Genomic DNA, 17848 nt, shown 5'->3' on the forward strand with positions numbered 1-17848 from the left:
AACCAGTTGGGTAACTGGAAATCCTAACTGGAACCATGCAGTTGGGTAACTGGAAATGACTTCTAACTGGAAAGTTGGTAACTGGATATGACTTCCAATCGGAACCACTGAGTTGGATAACTGGAAATCCTAACTGGAACCAGTTGGGTAACTGGAAATGACTTCCAATTGGTTTTCAATTTGAAAATTTTCCGGTTATCCAACTGGATCCAATTGAAACTAGTTAATTTGCATATTATCTGCCAATGTGTACAAAGTAATGTTTTATGTGATTCATCATCATTTACAATGTATAAATTCATTTCTTTTCTTTCTCAAGTGCCTCACTTGTTTAAGATAAACTTGTTTAGAAGAGTTAGCAGTACGTGAAAACCATGTTCATAAATATTATATATTACAATTTTTAACAGATTAAAATATAATTAATACATCACTAACTGTTACCAAATTACACCAAATACAAATACATATATTCGAAGCTCCTCCACACAAATATATATGTATGAAAGTCTAAATTTTATCAATGCCCTTTACATTGGTATTAATAGAATGATATAACAATGCTTCTGTGTTGGCATGGGCTATAGTTAGTACAAATTCTAATTAATTTGTAACTAATTAAGTCAATTCCAACTGGAAGTTCCAACTGGTTCCAGCAAACCAATTGAAACCAGTTGCTTCCAATTGGTTTTAACTGGAACCCCCTGGAACCAATTGAAACCAGTTGCCTCCAATTAGATTCAACTGGTTTTAATAAGAAAATTGGAACAATTACTGGAACCAACTGAGGGGCAGTTGCCTAATTTGTTTCAACTGGAACCAATTGAAACCAATTGCCAACTGGTTCCAGTTGGAACCAGTTGTTCCAATTTATTGAAACCAGTTGGTTTCAAGTGGTTTTGCTCTAATTGGTTTCAACTGGATTTTGGTCCTGAGTCGTATACATCCAGATCCACCAAAAGTGTATTAATAAATGATCTACTCCCAATCAGAGTATAGTCTATCCAAATGAAAACGATTGCATTAATAATTGTAGCTGTATTATAATCATAATAATATCAATATCTGCATTTGTAGCGCCTTTTGCCTGCATGAGGATGCAAAGAATGTGCTAAAACACAGGTTTTAGACCGAGTATCATCCTTTTCAACAAGCGCCTTCAGTGAATTAATAATTATGTCAGACACCCATTCACCTCCCCTGTGTAGAAAGCAGCACTGAGTAGATACTTTTCTTGCTAAAGGAAACCACGACCATTGTGTTTGAAAGGTAAGACCACTAGAAAACGACGCGCCAAGATAATTTTCGAAGAAAATAATTATAAATAAACGGAACAAAAGGGAAAAAAGAAACATCCATCGGTGAAATTACTATCATTATTTAATATATCAAACGGCTCCTGTCTTTAATCAGGTATCAGAAAGTTCTCCAGGAGAGAGAAGAATTATGATAATGAATAAACAAAAGATAGAGGAAGAGATAGAGAGCATATCGGTGACACGACATTTGCTCCTGCTACAATTACTCCGGTCTTTACATATACGGCATAGGCAGCGGCGTACCCAGAATTGAAAGGGGGGCAAAGTTTGTGGAGGATATTTCGTCCGCGAAAAAAATTGACAAGCAAAAAAAAAAAAGGTCTTCTACCTTCTTCTTCTTCTGTTGAATTCCTCCGTTCACTGGAGAACTGCAAGCCTTTAGTACAGTACAGCATGGTAAAATAATGAGCTATTATAGTCACTGTTTGCAGCAGCTTGATCAACCACAAATACAGGATTTCGTACCAGAAAAAAAATTGACAAGCAAAAAAAAAAAAAAAAGTCTTTAAGTTCAAAAGAGGGCGCACACGTCGGTTTTCTTTGCATATTTACATTACAAATTATTAATTTTGCTTCTCAAAGGGGGGGGGGGGAACGTCCCCTGGATCAGTTGTGACTCGTCAGGGGGCAGGGGTACGTACGTCCCCTGCATGAGTTGTGACTCGTCAGGGTACTTAGTGGGCATAGAGTTATAGTTAGGATTGTAATAAAGTTTTTGGTTCAGAATAATAAAGATAAGAATTATGGTTTATTCAGTTTTAGAGATTTGGATGAAATCGGGCTTAATTTATTTGTGTCCTGCTTTGTGTCATGGTAAAAATGAGGGGAAAATAGAAAAAATGGAGAAGGAAAAAACAACTAAAAAATGAAATAGAAATCCAGCAAACGAAAGAACAAAGAGAAAAAACCTAAAGTAGGGTGCTGCCGTTGATTTAAGAGCATGTTTTTATTCCTTTACATTTTCTGGTATAACTTCTCGAATTTGTTTTTTGTTTACCGAACATTTTTTGGGCATTCTTGTATTTTTAATAATTGAATTTAACAGAATATCGTTTGCAGAACTTGATAGCAATTAAGTTGCCCTATGATAAATTGGCTAGAAAAGTAACTGTATAGATCAAGTTCAACTTTATTTTCACATTATCATAATATATCAAAATGATAATGATGATCCACAGCATTCATATTGCGCCATTATCGCCACATTTCTGTTAAAAATATTTATTCAAAATGAAATACCGAAACAAATACAAATTATTGCAAATCAAGTACAGATATTATAAACTAGTATCGACAGACGCTTTTCTAGTCTACTTTAAAACGCTACAAAGTTTTTTTATTAATAATAATAATATAGGGTATTTATATTGCGCACATATCCACCTTGTTAGGTGCTCAAGGCGCTCCTATATTACCCGGCTAAGCTAGGCGTTCACAGCGCACATAGCTTCTTGAGGAATTACTTTCTACTGGTACCCATTTACCTCACCTGGGGTTATTGTGCCATAGGCCTAATGACCCCTCGGTCCGAAGGCCTCGGTCCCGATCCCAGCCCCACCCCCGGGGGGGGGGGGGGGCCTTTACAATGACGAGTGGATACCATGTGCGACCAAAAAAAAAAAACACGTATAAAAAGGATGTGTTTTTCAAGATATGGCACGTTACGTACGTAACGTAATAAGGGTGTCAAAAACACTAAAATGGTGAAAAAAGGGTATCTATTTCGCTAGGAAAGCTACGTGTTTAGGGTCATATTTGCGAGGGCTCAGACTAAAATATAAAAGATGTACTTAATTTTTGTCCCAACACTAGTGTTTAGAGGTCCGATTTGCATGAGGGGTGGGAGGTGCATGGGGCCGTACTAAGCCCAATGATGTAGGTAAAGGTAAAATCAACGTCCGTGACATTAGAATATCGCTATACTTGTTTAGGGGTTCAATTCAGGGAATACTTACCAATTAAGGGTGTAAATACGAGCTTCTGAATTTTTGCGATGACGTCAGAAGCGAGAGTTTTGGATTCGTTTCTCGAACATGCCGAGTGAGGGCGTAGTTGATTTATCGAGGATCTAAATTTTCTATGAGATAGAATGAAAGTCATTTTGGGATTGTTTCTAAAATTCATGTTAATCTGGAGATGCCAATGTTATTGAATAGTTCCAAGTGCAAGTTAGAGATAACTGCAATGGTCATTAAAGTCTTGAAGAAACGTCGAACTCGTGTGATAATATTGGTACTCATCTTGTTGTCAATAATTCGTCACTCCAGAGTTGTTAGAACATTTCCAAAATTTGAGTTAGTCATCTTGTCACAAACGCCAACCTCCACATTAGTTCAATAACAAGCTATGAACTTTTGGATCAAAGATGAGTGACATTCCAAAGTCAGCTGGGGCTGCGGCACCCGACGTCAGACCTGAAGATTCTGCGAGCAACTGTGGTCGAAGTATTACGAGCTCCGTGACTAGCACCAGGGCAAGGAGGAATGCAGCTGCGAAAAAGGCTGCTCTGATGGCTCAAGCTCAATTGTTGCAGGAGCAACAGGCATTGGAACTACAGACTTTGCAATTACAGCAACGGATGGCTGAGCTGAAGCTGAAATCGAAGATTGCTAGTGCTGAAGCAGAGGAGGAGGTGTATAGAGCATCTGAGGACAAATCAGGATTACCAGATAATCTCCCTTCAGGCATTCAGCCAGCCAATGATGATACCCTGCCATATCCTCGTCCTGACCCATCAGAGTCGATGATGAAAATAATTCATGAAGGTCAGCAGCAACAGAGAAGGCTGATAGAATCTGTCACACTACCTCAAGCTGATTTGATGAAATACGATGGCAACCCCTTGAGGTATTGGGAATTTTGGAGAGCCTTTGAAAACAGTGTGGACAAGACTACAGTGGATGATTCTGCTAAGCTGACACGCCTGTTTCATTTCTGCACTGGTGAGGCTCATAAGTTGCTACAAGCCTGCATGGTAATGGATCCCACTGTTGGTTACAAGAAAGCCAAGCAGATGTTGAAAGAACGATTTGGCAATCCTTACAAGATAGCAGATGCTTGGATTCAGAGAGTTACTCAAGCTACAAAGATTGAGCCCAACAATAAGAAGGCTCTACAAGATCTAGCAGATGAACTTCATATTTGCATTCAAACGCTAGATGCTATGGGCTATAAGTCTGAGCTGTCACCCCAGAGTGTCATCTTGCGGATTGTCGAGAGACTTCCTTTCTTCTTAAGGGACCGATGGTTAAAGGTGGTAGCCACTATCAGGAAGCAAAACCGGCTGCCACAGATTGAGGACCTTTTATCCTTCATACAGGAAACCTCAGCCCAACAGAATGATCCAGTATATGGACGACTGACTGATCTGAAGCCTGGATCCAAAGACCAGTGGAAATCATATCCCAAGAAAACATGGGACAAGAAGGCATCTAAGACACAGGGTCAGAGAAGCTCGTACTCTACCTCTAGTAGTCCAGCTCCGGTCAACATCAAGCCCTGTCTGATCTGTCAAGAAAAACATACACTTTTGGGCTGTGTTCGGTTCAAGAAAATGCCACCAGAGAAGAGACTTCAGTTTGCTAAAGAGAACCGGTTATGTTTTAACTGCCTTCGTCCTGGTCATATGTTGTCAGCCTGCAACTTGAACAGAACTTGTTCTGTTGAAGGTTGTGGAAGGAAGCATACCAAGTTCCTCCATCAGACGAAGAAGGCACCATCAAGAGCACCTGACAATCAAGTCGAAGATCCCCCACAGAGTCAGGAAGGACAATTAACAAGTGATGGGGCCTCTAATGGTTATGTAGACAGTGATGCTACAGGGGCCGGCAAGCGGAGTGTTCTTCCAATTGTTCCAGTAAGAGTACAAAGTGATGACAAGAATTTTATTCAAACGTATGCTCTGTTGGATAGTGGATCAACCCATTCATTCTGTACAGAGGCACTAGCACATCTTCTGGGAGCTAGAGAAAGAAGTCATCGACTTCGCCTGACAACTATGGGTAAGAAAGATGATCACATTGACACATCAGTGGTCAGCCTTGTGGTAGACTCTGGGCCATCCACAGACCGGATTTACCTTCCTCATGTCTGCACTCGGAAGAGATTGAACATTAAGAATTCTCACATGGCCTGTAGGGAAGACATCATCAACCTGCCATATCTAAAAGGTATTGATATCCCCTTGGCAGGGGAACATGAAGTTGGCTTATTGATTGGTCAAGATTCTCCAAGAGCACTGATGCCCTTAGAAGTACGCAAAGGAGACAAGGGACCTTATGCTGTTAGAACTGCTCTAGGGTGGTCACTTCATGGCCCGATTGCTTCAAGAGGGAGATGTGATGCCTCTACCAATTTCATTCAAGGAGACACCTCTCTTGATGAGCAAGTCCAGAAGTTCTGGAAACTTGAAGATGAGAATTCCCTATTCGATGATGAGAGAGGTATGTCATTTAACGACAGGAAAGCAGTCAACATCTGGGAGAACACCATCACTTTGGACAATGGTCACTACCAACTAGCCATACCTTTCAAGCAGCGCCCCCCTAGTCTTCAAGATAACCGTTGTGTAGCTGAGCATCGACTTCAGACTCTTGGAAGAAGGCTAAAAAGAGACACCCATCTTCATGAAAAATACAAGGAAGGCATATCCGACCTTCTTCAGAAAGGCTATGCAGAAGAGGTATCTGAATCGGATGACCAAGCTCAAGCTGTTACCTGGTACATTCCTCATCATCCGGTATTCCACCCGATGAAACCAGGAAAGGTTCGCATAGTGTTTGACTGTGCTTCTAAGTATAAGGGACAATCACTAAATGATGTTGTACTCCAGGGTCCTGATCTCACCAACAAATTGATCGGGGTTCTCCTACGTTTTCGACAAGAGAGAATTGCCATTATCGCAGATATAGAGGCAATGTTTCACCAGATTAGAGTTCCCCCTGAAGATCGAGATGTACTCAGATTTTTATGGTGGCCTGGTGGAAACCTGGAAGAGACCCCCAAGGCATTTAGGATGTGTGTCCATCTGTTCGGCGGCACATGGAGCCCCAGTTGCTGTAATTTCGCTATGCGACGAACAGCTGAAGATAATCATGGACAGTTTACTAGTGATGCAGCAAAGGTGGTGCAAAGGAATTTCTATGTTGACGACTGCCTGGTGTCACTACAGGATGAGGAAAAGGCTGTCAAACTTGCTGCAGAACTCAGAATGTTACTTCAGAAGGGAGGATTTCGTCTAGCTAAGTGGCTAAGTAACAACCCAAGAGTCCTTCAGACTATCCCTTTGGAAGATAGGGCAAAACAAGTAGCAGGACTTGATCTTAATCATGAAGCCCTTCCTGTTGAACGTGCTCTGGGTATGAGATGGGACATAGAGCAGGACTGCTTTACCTACAAGATCAACCCAAAGGACAAGCCTTCAACTCGACGAGGATTACTCAGTATAGTATCTTCAGTCTATGATCCCCTAGGATATGCCAGTCCATGTGTGCTGCAAGCAAAGATGATCTTGCAAGAGCTAACAAGACAAAAGTTAGGCTGGGATGAACCCATTCCAGTTGAAGAGGCACAGAAATGGAAGTCTTGGTTGGATGAACTACCAGAGATGGAAGAATTTGAGGTGAACAGATGTGTAAAGCCTCATAACTTTGGTAAGGTAACAAATTACCAACTCCATAACTTTGCGGATGCCTCAGAAGTTGCTTATGGAGCTATGACATATTTAATGATGACAAGTGAAGATGGTCAAGTATATTGCAGTCTGCTAATGGCCAAGACACGTCTTGCTCCACTGAAGAAGTCAACCATACCACGACTTGAGTTAATGGCTGCTACCCTAGCAACAAGGATGGACACCATGATCAGGAGAGAACTGGACTTTCCTATCACCAAGTCAACATTTTGGACAGATAGCATGATAGTTTTGAATTACATTCAAAACAAGGATAAGAGGTTCCATACCTTTGTATCTAACAGGCTTGCTATCATTCATAATGCTACCGAGACGGATCAATGGTACCATATTGACTCGACCTTGAACCCAGCAGATATCCTTTCAAGGGGCATGCCTGCAAGTCAATTGAAGGAGAGTTCGAGATGGCTTAACGGACCAGAATTTCTTCAACAGCCACAAGAATTCTGGCCTACGTTTCCAAGCGAGAAGCAAGGGATTGATGATGATGACCCGGAAGTAAAGAGGACAAAAGGAATGCATAATTTTGCATCAAGCTGTGATCATGAAGACTGCATTGACAAACTAATCACACACTTCTCGGATTGGACCAGGCTAAGAAGGGCAATTGCATGGTGGCTTAGACTGAAGAAAGTTCTCCAAGGGAAAGTGACAAAGATGACACCAATCCAAGATAAAGGCAATACCTTATCTGCCAAGGAAATTGAAAGTGCTGAAAAGGTCATTTTTCAGTATGTACAGAGTCATGCATTCTCAGAGGAGTTGAGTGTCATTAGAGATTCAGGTAATTCAGTCCCTAAAGTTACAAAAGGATCACGACTGTACAAGCTAGACGCAGTTTACCAAGATGGCCTGCTTCGAGTAGGAGGACGGTTAAGACATGCAATGATACCTAGTGAAGCCAAACACCAAGTAATATTGCCCAAGAAGCATCATGTGACTTCACTTCTTGTGAGACACATGCATCACAGAGTTGGACACCAAGGACTGAATCATGTGTTGGCAGAGATACGACAAAGATATTGGATTCTTGGTGCTGGTGTTGTTGTAAGGAGCATGTTAAAGAAATGTGTTAACTGCCGCAAGTACCAGGCTAGACTCGGCAAGCAGAAGATGTCAGATCTCCCATCATTTAGACTTGAAGCTACCAAACCGGCCTTTACTAACGTAGGGATGGACTATTTCGGGCCATTCGACATTAAGTGTGGACGATCAACAAGAAAAAGGTACGGAGTTGTCTTCACCTGTATGACCAGTAGGGCAATCCATATAGAGGTAGCCGAGAGTCTTGAGACGAGCTCGTGTATCGATGCCATTCGTCGTATGATTAGCAGAAGAGGGCCTATCAAGAAATTGTTCTCAGACAATGGCACCAATTTAGTGGGAGCCCAGGCTGAACTGAAAAGAGCTCTAAAGGAATGGAATGAAGACGAAATCCTGCATTTCACTGCTAATCAAGGAATAGAGTGGACTTTCAACCCTCCCACTGCTTCACATCAAGGTGGTGTGTGGGAAAGACAAATTCGCACCATCAGGAAAATACTGCACGCTATTCTGACTGAGCAGTATTTAAGGACTTGTCAATCTGAGGAACAGCTTCATACACTGATGTGCGAGGTCGAGGCAATCATTAACAGCAGGCCTCTCACACGAGTCTCTGATGATCCAGATGATCTGGAAGTATTGACACCAAACAGTCTACTACAGTAGTAGACTGTTTCCAGAAAAGATCAGAAAGATGCTGCATTTGTCTCCATCGTTTTCTGGCGTAGACATCTGCCCCGGTAAATCTGCCCGGAGGCGGCGTTGTCACCTGTTTCATCAGTAACTGATGAAACAGGTGACAACGCCGCCTCCGGGCAGATTTACCGGGGCAGATGTCTACGCCAGAAAACGATGGAGACAAATGCAGCATCTTTCTGATCTTTTCTGGAAGAGATGGCTACGCGAGTATTTACCAACCTTACAACAGCGTCAACGATGGCAACAACCAGAACGCAACCTACAGATTGGGGATGTGGTCCTCATCGCAGACGAGATGGCGCCTAGGTGCTCCTGGCTTATGGGTCGCGTACTTGAGACACATCCAGACAAACAAGGTTATGTGCGCAGTGTAAAGGTGAAGACAGCAACGTCTATATTCATCAGACCAGTCACCAAGCTGTGTTTACTTTTGGAGCAGGAGATTTAGTGCCTAAATTCGTAAACAGGGTTATGCACACCCTGAGGTGTGAGCCTAGCGCCGCCTTTTAGAAATATAATTTATTACTTGATATTTGACAACAAAAAGGGTTATACACAACCTCATTGAAGTTACACGGTTGAGTAATTATCATTTGCTGATAAAAATAACTTCAAATAAGGGTTATGCATACCTTCAGTGAAAAATCATCGAGAGGAAATTGATTCGGAAACTAAAGATGTGAGACATATAGCATAACTTTGATATTTCGGATGGATCAACATCGTGAGTTACATCGTGAGCAAGCAAGAGAAAGTACAGAACACACAAATCGTTTACCAAGTCTATTTTAAATGACAGGACATTAAATGCAGGACTTTTAATACGCATGCAAAAGGCTTGATAAAGATGGACTTGAAGGAATGAAGGAACAAGAAAGAAATAAAGAACACAGACTTTTAAATTCAATTTAGTTTGATAGCTATTTGAATTGTGGACGATTTTGCATTCATTTCATTTTTCTTCATAAGTGATGCAAGTGCAAAGCTGCCAAGTAGTACTGATTTTCAGTATTTAGTACAGAAAAGTGAGAAAAATACTGATAGTTTAATATAAAATATTTTTAAAGTTACAGCTCTATGTGTTGTCCTATGGTATTTTTTTTTTTTTTTAAATACTGATTTCCTCATTGAAATACTGATTTTCAACTTTGAAAATACTGAAATGTTCTTTTTCAGGTTGACAACTCTGCAAGTGAATGATTTTAACCAATTCAACAAGTTGAGAATTTGTCTATTTTTTCATATGCAAATTCAGGTAAAGAATCTGATTTGGAAGCAATAGTGCAGTTGTTGCACAGTTTAATTATTTAGACAAACTGTCTGGATACAAGACTAATTTTACTATTTTGGAGCCTGTGGATAAGGCTACAATTCAAGGAAACAAATTTGAACAAAATTTAAAGGGATAAAAAAACCCTCTGGTCTGAAATTCAAGACTAGTCATGTTTAAGTTTGGTAGAAAGACTACTCATTGTAGTTGAGTTTGGAGAAAAGACTATTTGGTTTCAACTTAAGTGCAAAATGCCATATGCAACAGGCTACAGCACTACTTTTCCTTTCAGCCAGATTCTTGCCATACGTAAATAATTCCAATGTATGCAAAACAGGCTAAATATTGCATGTATTGATTCATGTTTTATTAGTTTTGCAGGAAAATCACCTGAGTACATCATTTATTTATTTTTTATAAAAAAAAAAAGATGTCAAAGGACCATGTACATGTATGATGTTCGATTTGACCAAAGAGCGATAAAAATATAATTTTGGGCAGACTATAAAGTTTTTCACAATCAGAAAGTATTGAGTAGAATATATTTGCCCTAGTTTTTCAAAGGTATATTCATTTTCAGACTTGAAATTGTTAAAGGGGCCGGAAAAGATGGTCACTTTAATTTTAGAAAACGGCATAAAAGTCAAGAGTACATTATTTAGACTTAGTGAACAAAAGTAATGTGAATTAGCACTTGACCTATTCAGAGGTGATGACATGATGCATTGAAAGGAAGTATGAATGTTATATTGGAATGTAAGTTACCATAGCAACCTACATAATTGTAAGAGAAGCAAAAATTCAGGACTGTTTTTCTTTTCCTTTGGTTTGTAAATGATGAGCTTTAAGCTCCCATTTAAGGGGCCGGGATGTAAATACGAGCTTCTGAATTTTTGCGATGACGTCAGAAGCGAGAGTTTTGGATTCGTTTCTCGAACATGCCGAGTGAGGGCGTAGTTGATTTATCGAGGATCTAAATTTTCTATGAGATAGAATGAAAGTCATTTTGGGATTGTTTCTAAAATTCATGTTAATCTGGAGATGCCAATGTTATTGAATAGTTCCAAGTGCAAGTTAGAGATAACTGCAATGGTCATTAAAGTCTTGAAGAAACGTCGAACTCGTGTGATAATATTGGTACTCATCTTGTTGTCAATAATTCGTCACTCCAGAGTTGTTAGAACATTTCCAAAATTTGAGTTAGTCATCTTGTCACAAACGCCAACCTCCACAAAGGGTATCGGTTTGTCTCCAATACTTGTCAAGGGTAGGGTACGTTTCACACCTGGTTTCACACGCCAATACTTGTAAGGGGTGCATTTTCAGAATATGGAAAATACGTGTTTAGGGTGCTTTTCGAGACCCCATGGTCGCGCATGCTATCCACTCGTCAATGGAAGTGCCCCCCCCCCCGGGGGCCCACCCCCGTTGCTAAAATATAAGCACAATTACAGGTTATACTAGTCTTTATGTCAACCAATTTAAGATGTCGACACACTCAAAACCTCAAACGCCACAAATAAATAATTATAATGCCTTTAACTCAAGATGGCGCTAGACCACAAACAAGAGTAGTAAATAAAACTTCTTCACGCGTGCACCGCATCATCCATCGCGCCGGTGTACCGGCGGATCCTGCGCCTGGCAGATACTGTTCTAGGCACCAAATCCGCCGGCGGATATGGTTCTCCTCCGGCGGATTCAGTACCAAAAAAGGCCACTCCCTTCGGAAGATTCGGAAGATATCGTTCTAGCGCTATCGCGATATCCTTCATTCATCACGTTCACACGTCATGCATGCACGCGCACCGCGCGTGAATAACGTTGCGAAATGAAGTTCGAAGAAGAGGTGGGTTAGCCTTAGTCTAATTGAGAGCCAGCTACCTTTCGGATTCTAGTTACATTAGGCCTTGAAGAGGAAAGCCTCAACATTTTGCCTTTATTCTGATGATTAGGGACAGAGTCAGACTCAGACTGACTTTTCACTTTTTCCTTTCCTTTTCCCCTCATTCCCCTTTCCCTTTCTTTCTCCCTCCTTTTTTTTTCCTTTCCCGTTTTTCTTTTATTCCTGGTTAAATCCGCCAGGGGGCAACTCCCCCCCCCCCGCATGTTACGTCATGAATATCCAATAGGTGGACTGATGATGTCACATCTCCACTTGTTCTTTTGTAATTTATATGAAATTAGGTTTATTCAATTTTTTTCCTCCAAGAACTAGAAAATTTGGATTGACAACTGATTTAGTGCATTAGATATTTATTGCTGCAACTTATTTCATTATAAGGGAGACATATTATTCACACAAGTATGAAATAAATGAAAAAAATATGGTTTTGTGTGATAACATAAGAAAGCGGAAAATGGGGATGTGACATCATCAGCCCAACTAATGAATATTCATGATGACTGTTTTCACAAAATATTGCTTAACTTTAAACTTCAATAACTTTATTATTTGTTATCCGATTTTGATGAAATTTTCTGCATTTTGCTCAGTGAATTCTACTCTATGTATTAAGATATAAATATTTTCAGCCCGGACCATCCCTTTAATTCAGATTCCTTTAATAACAAAAATATTGAAAAAAAAGGAATAAAAAAAAAACAAATAAAAAAAATACATGACAAATTAAAAATAGGCCTACAATAAACTACATAAGATATTAATCATGTTTTGAAATTCTTTTTTTAAATGTTTGTTTGAAAAATGTTTTCACAAAAAATTAGCACTCTACAAGCAATAATATGAGTTAACAGCAATATATATTCATAAACTAATTTGCCTCATTTATTTTGAAATTATGAAGTTTTAACTCGTTGAAAATCTGTAGTTTTATAAAAACCATAGGCCTATATGGGGGTACAAATTTTCGCCAGTCTGGCAAACTTACACTAATCATGGTGTGAAAAAGCACAGTTAAAGATATCGATGCATACTGCGGACTGAAAGTAGTATAAATTTTCACGTAGGGCCTACAAAACAAAATGATGAAAATTTCATCAAAATCTGATAATAATAAATAGCAAAGTTTTGGCGCATGTGCCAGGTCTATGTATACATGATATATCGAGTCATTGTTTCTCCTATTCCCTCACCCCCATCGAGCCCTTCGTCAAAAGCTGTATGGATCCGCCCCTGAATAAAAATTCACTAAAAGTCTAAAGGCGGACGAAAATCCCCTCCCCCCATTGGTAACGACATTGCCAGAGCCGCGCATGCGCGCGCTGCCGATGTTGGACGTCTGTCCAAATAAATATTACACGTATCGTCAATAGAACCAAATCCGCCGAGGAACCAAATCTGCAAACATCAAGCCGCGTCAAACCCGGCGGATATGGTTCCGATTAAAAACGATATCGGCCATTAAGAACGATATCTGCCGGCGGATACGGTATCCGCCGGTGGAACCGAATCCGCCGCTACACCGGCGGCGCGTTTCCGTTTTACACCCTTGCGAAGGCATTTTCCGCAAAAATAGCCACAAAGCGACTAGTGAAGAGTCTACACACGTCGCTGGTTGCAGCGTGCGACACAGGCGAGTCCCACACCACCACCGCATGCAATCTGCACAGTTACTGATCAGAGCATAGAGTTCCTCGGCACTTCATGTACAGAGAGCAGTCATATGAGTGAAATCCGAACATGCTTTTGCAGATACTTTTTTTTAATGAAAAGTTATGAAAAAGTATTTTTTTCTAAATATAAATTATTAACTAAATGAATAGAATGACAAAATAAAAATAAACAGATACATATAATAGAAAGAAAATTGAAGTTTGATGGATTGATACACTTGGATGCCGAAAGATAGATATAGAAGACTGATAAATAGATACAGACAGACAGACAGACAGACAGACAGATAGAAAGATAGATAGATAGATAGATAGATAGATAGATATATGGACGGATAAAGAGAAATAGAGAGAGAGAAAAAAGACAGACAGATGGATAGATAGAGAGAGAGAGAGAGAGATAGAGAATTTGAAAGATAGATAGATAGATAGATAGATAAAGAATGAGAGAGACAGAGAAGATAGACAAATTAACAGATAGATAGATACTGTAGATACATAGATAGATAGAGTTAGAATTTGAGAGATAGATAAATAAATAGATAGATAGAAGATAGATAGATAGATAGAGAGAGAGAGAAATACAGAAAGATGGATAGATAGATAGATAGAGAGAGGGGGAGAGAGAGATAGAGAATTTGAGAGATAGATATATGTTAGATAGATAAAGAATGAGAGAGACAGAGAAGAGCGACAAATTAACAGGTAGATAGATATTGCAGTTACATATAGATAGATAGATAGAAGATAGATAGATAGATTGATAGAGAGAGAGAGAGAACTAGAGAAAGACAGATGGATAGATAGAGAGAGAGAGAGATAGATAGATGTTAGATAGATAAAGAATGAGAGAGACAGAGAAGATTAACAGATAGATAGATACTGTAGTTACATAGATAGATAGATAGATAGATAGATAGATAGATATAGATATAATTTGAAAGATAGATATATAGACGGATAGAGAGAAAAAGACAGACAGATGGATAGATAGATAGAGAGAGAGAGAGAATTTGAGAGACAGACAGACAGATGGATAGAGAGAATTCGAGAGATAGATAGACGGATAGAGATAAACAGAGAGAGAAAAAGACAGACAGATGGATAGATAGAGATAATTTGAGAGAGAGAGAGAGAGAGATATATATATATATATTGGATTTTATTGCAATAAAAACTATCAAAATACAATCACAAGCAGTCAAAGACTGAAATAAGTGAATGTTTACATACAAATAGAATCATAACAAAATATAAAGTAAACATTATAAATAAATATCAAATACAATACAAATTCATACAGATGAAAAAGAAATGTATCATAAATAAATACAAAAGGCCAAAAGTACTACAAAGTGTCACCAAAGAAGAAAAAACGGAATGAAAGATTAAAAGAAGAAAGAGGAGAGAGAAGAGGAAAGATGTGAGAGAAGGGAAAGAAATTGGGATAAGACAAAGAGAAGGGAAAGCAAGAGGTGGAATTTGAAAGAGAAAAAAAAACTCATTATGCAATACAAGACATTTAACAATGGTAACAAGTAAATAAAGTAGTAATTGAATCGAATCGAGCACAAAAAGGGAAAAGTAGAGCTGAGGAAATAGACTCCCGAAGGAAGTCGAAGCAGTGTTGATATTGCACGAGCAGATTAATAGATGGATAGAGAGAAATAAAGAGAGACAGATGGATAGATAGAGAATTTGAGAGATAGATGTTAGATGGATAGATATATAGACAGATAGATAGGTAGATAGAGAATGAGAGAGACAGAGTAGATAGACAAATTAACAGATAGATATATCATGTAGTTCCATAGATTGATTTATAACATAGATAGTGGATAGACAGATATGATAGATATAATATGAAAAAAAGTAATTATGTGTTTTATTTTTCAAATTTTTAGCTATTATTCGTTTTCATTCATATAAACGATCATGTGGGATAAAGTAAAAAAAAAAAATCATGAAGCCAACGTATATAGTTCAGCGGAACAACCAAAATACAGAGACTGAAGCTTTTGGTCTATAAGCTCAGCTGCATTTGCACGTAATAATGTTCTGCGGATATCTTCGGTGCGGACTTTTGGATCGCGCGCCCAGCTGATTATGTAAACAAACGTAGACGTAGACTCTTCACTAGTCGCTTTGTGGCTATTTTTCCGGAAAATGCCTTCGCCAGGGTGTAAAACGGAAACGCGCATCCCGCGCGCCCGATCTATCCACAAAAAATAAACAACATCATTTGCGGTCGCGTCGCGTCGATGTCCGTACGCTGCCCAATCGTCGCTCAGTTTACGTATTTTCCTTTATGTTTCATTCAATTAGCTATGATACCCTTACTTCTATATGTCACCTGAAAGAGAAAATACTGGAAAATTGTTTCATAGGATAATAATTATATGTCTTCAAAGCACCGCTGTGTAATTCGCCGTTTTCGGCACCCTTGCGCCTGTCCCATTCGCCGCTCACCACTGCCCTAACTCCGCTCACTTAGCGCGCGCATTCATACATGTAGTTTATAAGGCCTGATACTGTCTAACTCTTTTTTTTCTACCCTTTTTTCTTGCACTTCTGAGTGAGAAAGTGTATAATTTTGTTGTGATTAAATGTATTGTTTACAAGTTTGATAGTACTATACACTGTATAAAATGTTCCTTTCGCCAAGTGCAATTATTTTTAGGGCCTCAAACTTTTTGTTACTGATCTACGCCTATATCATTTTTTTTTTATCCTCCAAACTTTATTCCGTATTTTTTATAAAATACATATTTTCAAAAAACCTTTCCCGACAAACTTTTAACTGATTTCATTTGTCTAATAATATAAATATGATTCTAATCCATTCATGAATTTTATGAGTGTATTATTATTATTTATTTATTTATTTATTTCGTAAATGAAAAATATATGAAATTGGAACAATGTAATACAACATTAACAGAGTATAGATTGAGCACCCACTGGGTCAAATAATATACTGTTGTCAATAAAGACCATGACCCTAACCAGTGCTATAAGGGTGCTTACATAAAATCGGAAGCGGATAAAAGAGTCAGCATGAACAAAAATGTTTAAAGAACAATATATATAATAGAATAACATACTTGATATAGTTAAGTTAACTTAATTAACTTAAAATATCAATATTGATAAATTTACATCTTATAAATAAAACGCTATAAAGCTCTTTTAGCACATTCGCCATTCAAAGTAATAATTTTCGCCACTCATCCAACTTGAGTGCCCCCCCCCCCTTGTCGTCCCTTCCGCTCATTGCCCCCTGATGCCATTGACCATTGATTTCCATTATTATTTTTCTTTATTATTAGAAATAATTATTTGCATCCTCCTTCAATGCAGGTTCTTATTCAAATTTGTTGCTTTTACACTGTCTTGACTCATTATTTACAAGTATGTATTCGTGTATCCCACTTTTTTGTTAAATTTTTCGTTTACTTTTTCGTTTACTCTTTATTTATTCCCCTACCTTTTCTTGTCGTATTGATATTTTATGGAACTCTCACTGCATATTCTTTGGAGCCTTCAACCAACAAGCTTTGCTTTTACTTTTAGCTCCCTCATATCCACATATCTCATTTTCTTTCTTTGTCATTATTCTAGAACCAATTACAAGAATACATTCTAGTACTTTTTTCTATTGTTATATTATGTATACATTTCATATTTTTACGATGTTTATTTATGCTTATCTATGAAAACTTGTATTGTATAATATTATTGTTTTGTATTGAATTGTTGATTTTTTGAAAATGTGAAATGTTGATGTGAATAAACCTTGAACCCTGAACTCCGATAATATTTGGGGGGGATTCCCTTATATTGACTTTCATAAAAAAAAGCTCATCTTGAAAAACAACAATAAATATTTAATCACCTCGCTGGTTTAAGTTCATATTCGAACTCCCGTCAATAATAGGAGAGGGGAAAAGGCACTCAGGAAAATTATATTTGTTCAAAATAAATTGGTCAATTTAAATCCTGTTCCGTTTTCAAACAAAACATAATTTAAAAAAGGAAATCTCCAGAAACATGACAAAGTTTCATCTATTCAAATCAATTAGGAAACTACTGACCGAGTTCGAAAGGCCTATATAGGCCCATGAGTGGGAATTTTTTTTCTTATTTATTCATTCAAATTCTTTATTTTATTTAGATTTATAGATATATATGAATCAGATAGGCATGCAGATAATGCATATGGGCCTAACATAAAATATATGTATCATT

At 38.4% G+C, this 17848-nt stretch overlaps 1 protein-coding gene across 1 annotated transcript; it reads left to right on the forward strand.

Annotated features, from left to right (window-relative positions):
* Positions 1 to 3684: 3684 nt before the first annotated feature.
* Positions 3685 to 8721, forward strand: LOC129265568 (uncharacterized). Its single transcript, XM_054903550.2, has one exon. It carries the CDS (start codon positions 3685 to 3687, stop codon positions 8719 to 8721), a length of 5037 nt encoding a protein of 1678 aa, XP_054759525.2.
* Positions 8722 to 17848: the final 9127 nt, after the last annotated feature.

This window comes from Lytechinus pictus, chromosome 5 (assembly GCF_037042905.1).
Source record: "Lytechinus pictus isolate F3 Inbred chromosome 5, Lp3.0, whole genome shotgun sequence".
NCBI lineage: Eukaryota > Metazoa > Echinodermata > Echinoidea > Temnopleuroida > Toxopneustidae > Lytechinus > Lytechinus pictus.

What these genes read in the sequence shown, in the direction of transcription:
- LOC129265568 (XM_054903550.2), top strand. Translation starts at nt 3,685, where the DNA reads ATGAGTGACATTCCAAAGTCAGCTGGGGCTGCGGCACCCGACGTCAGA.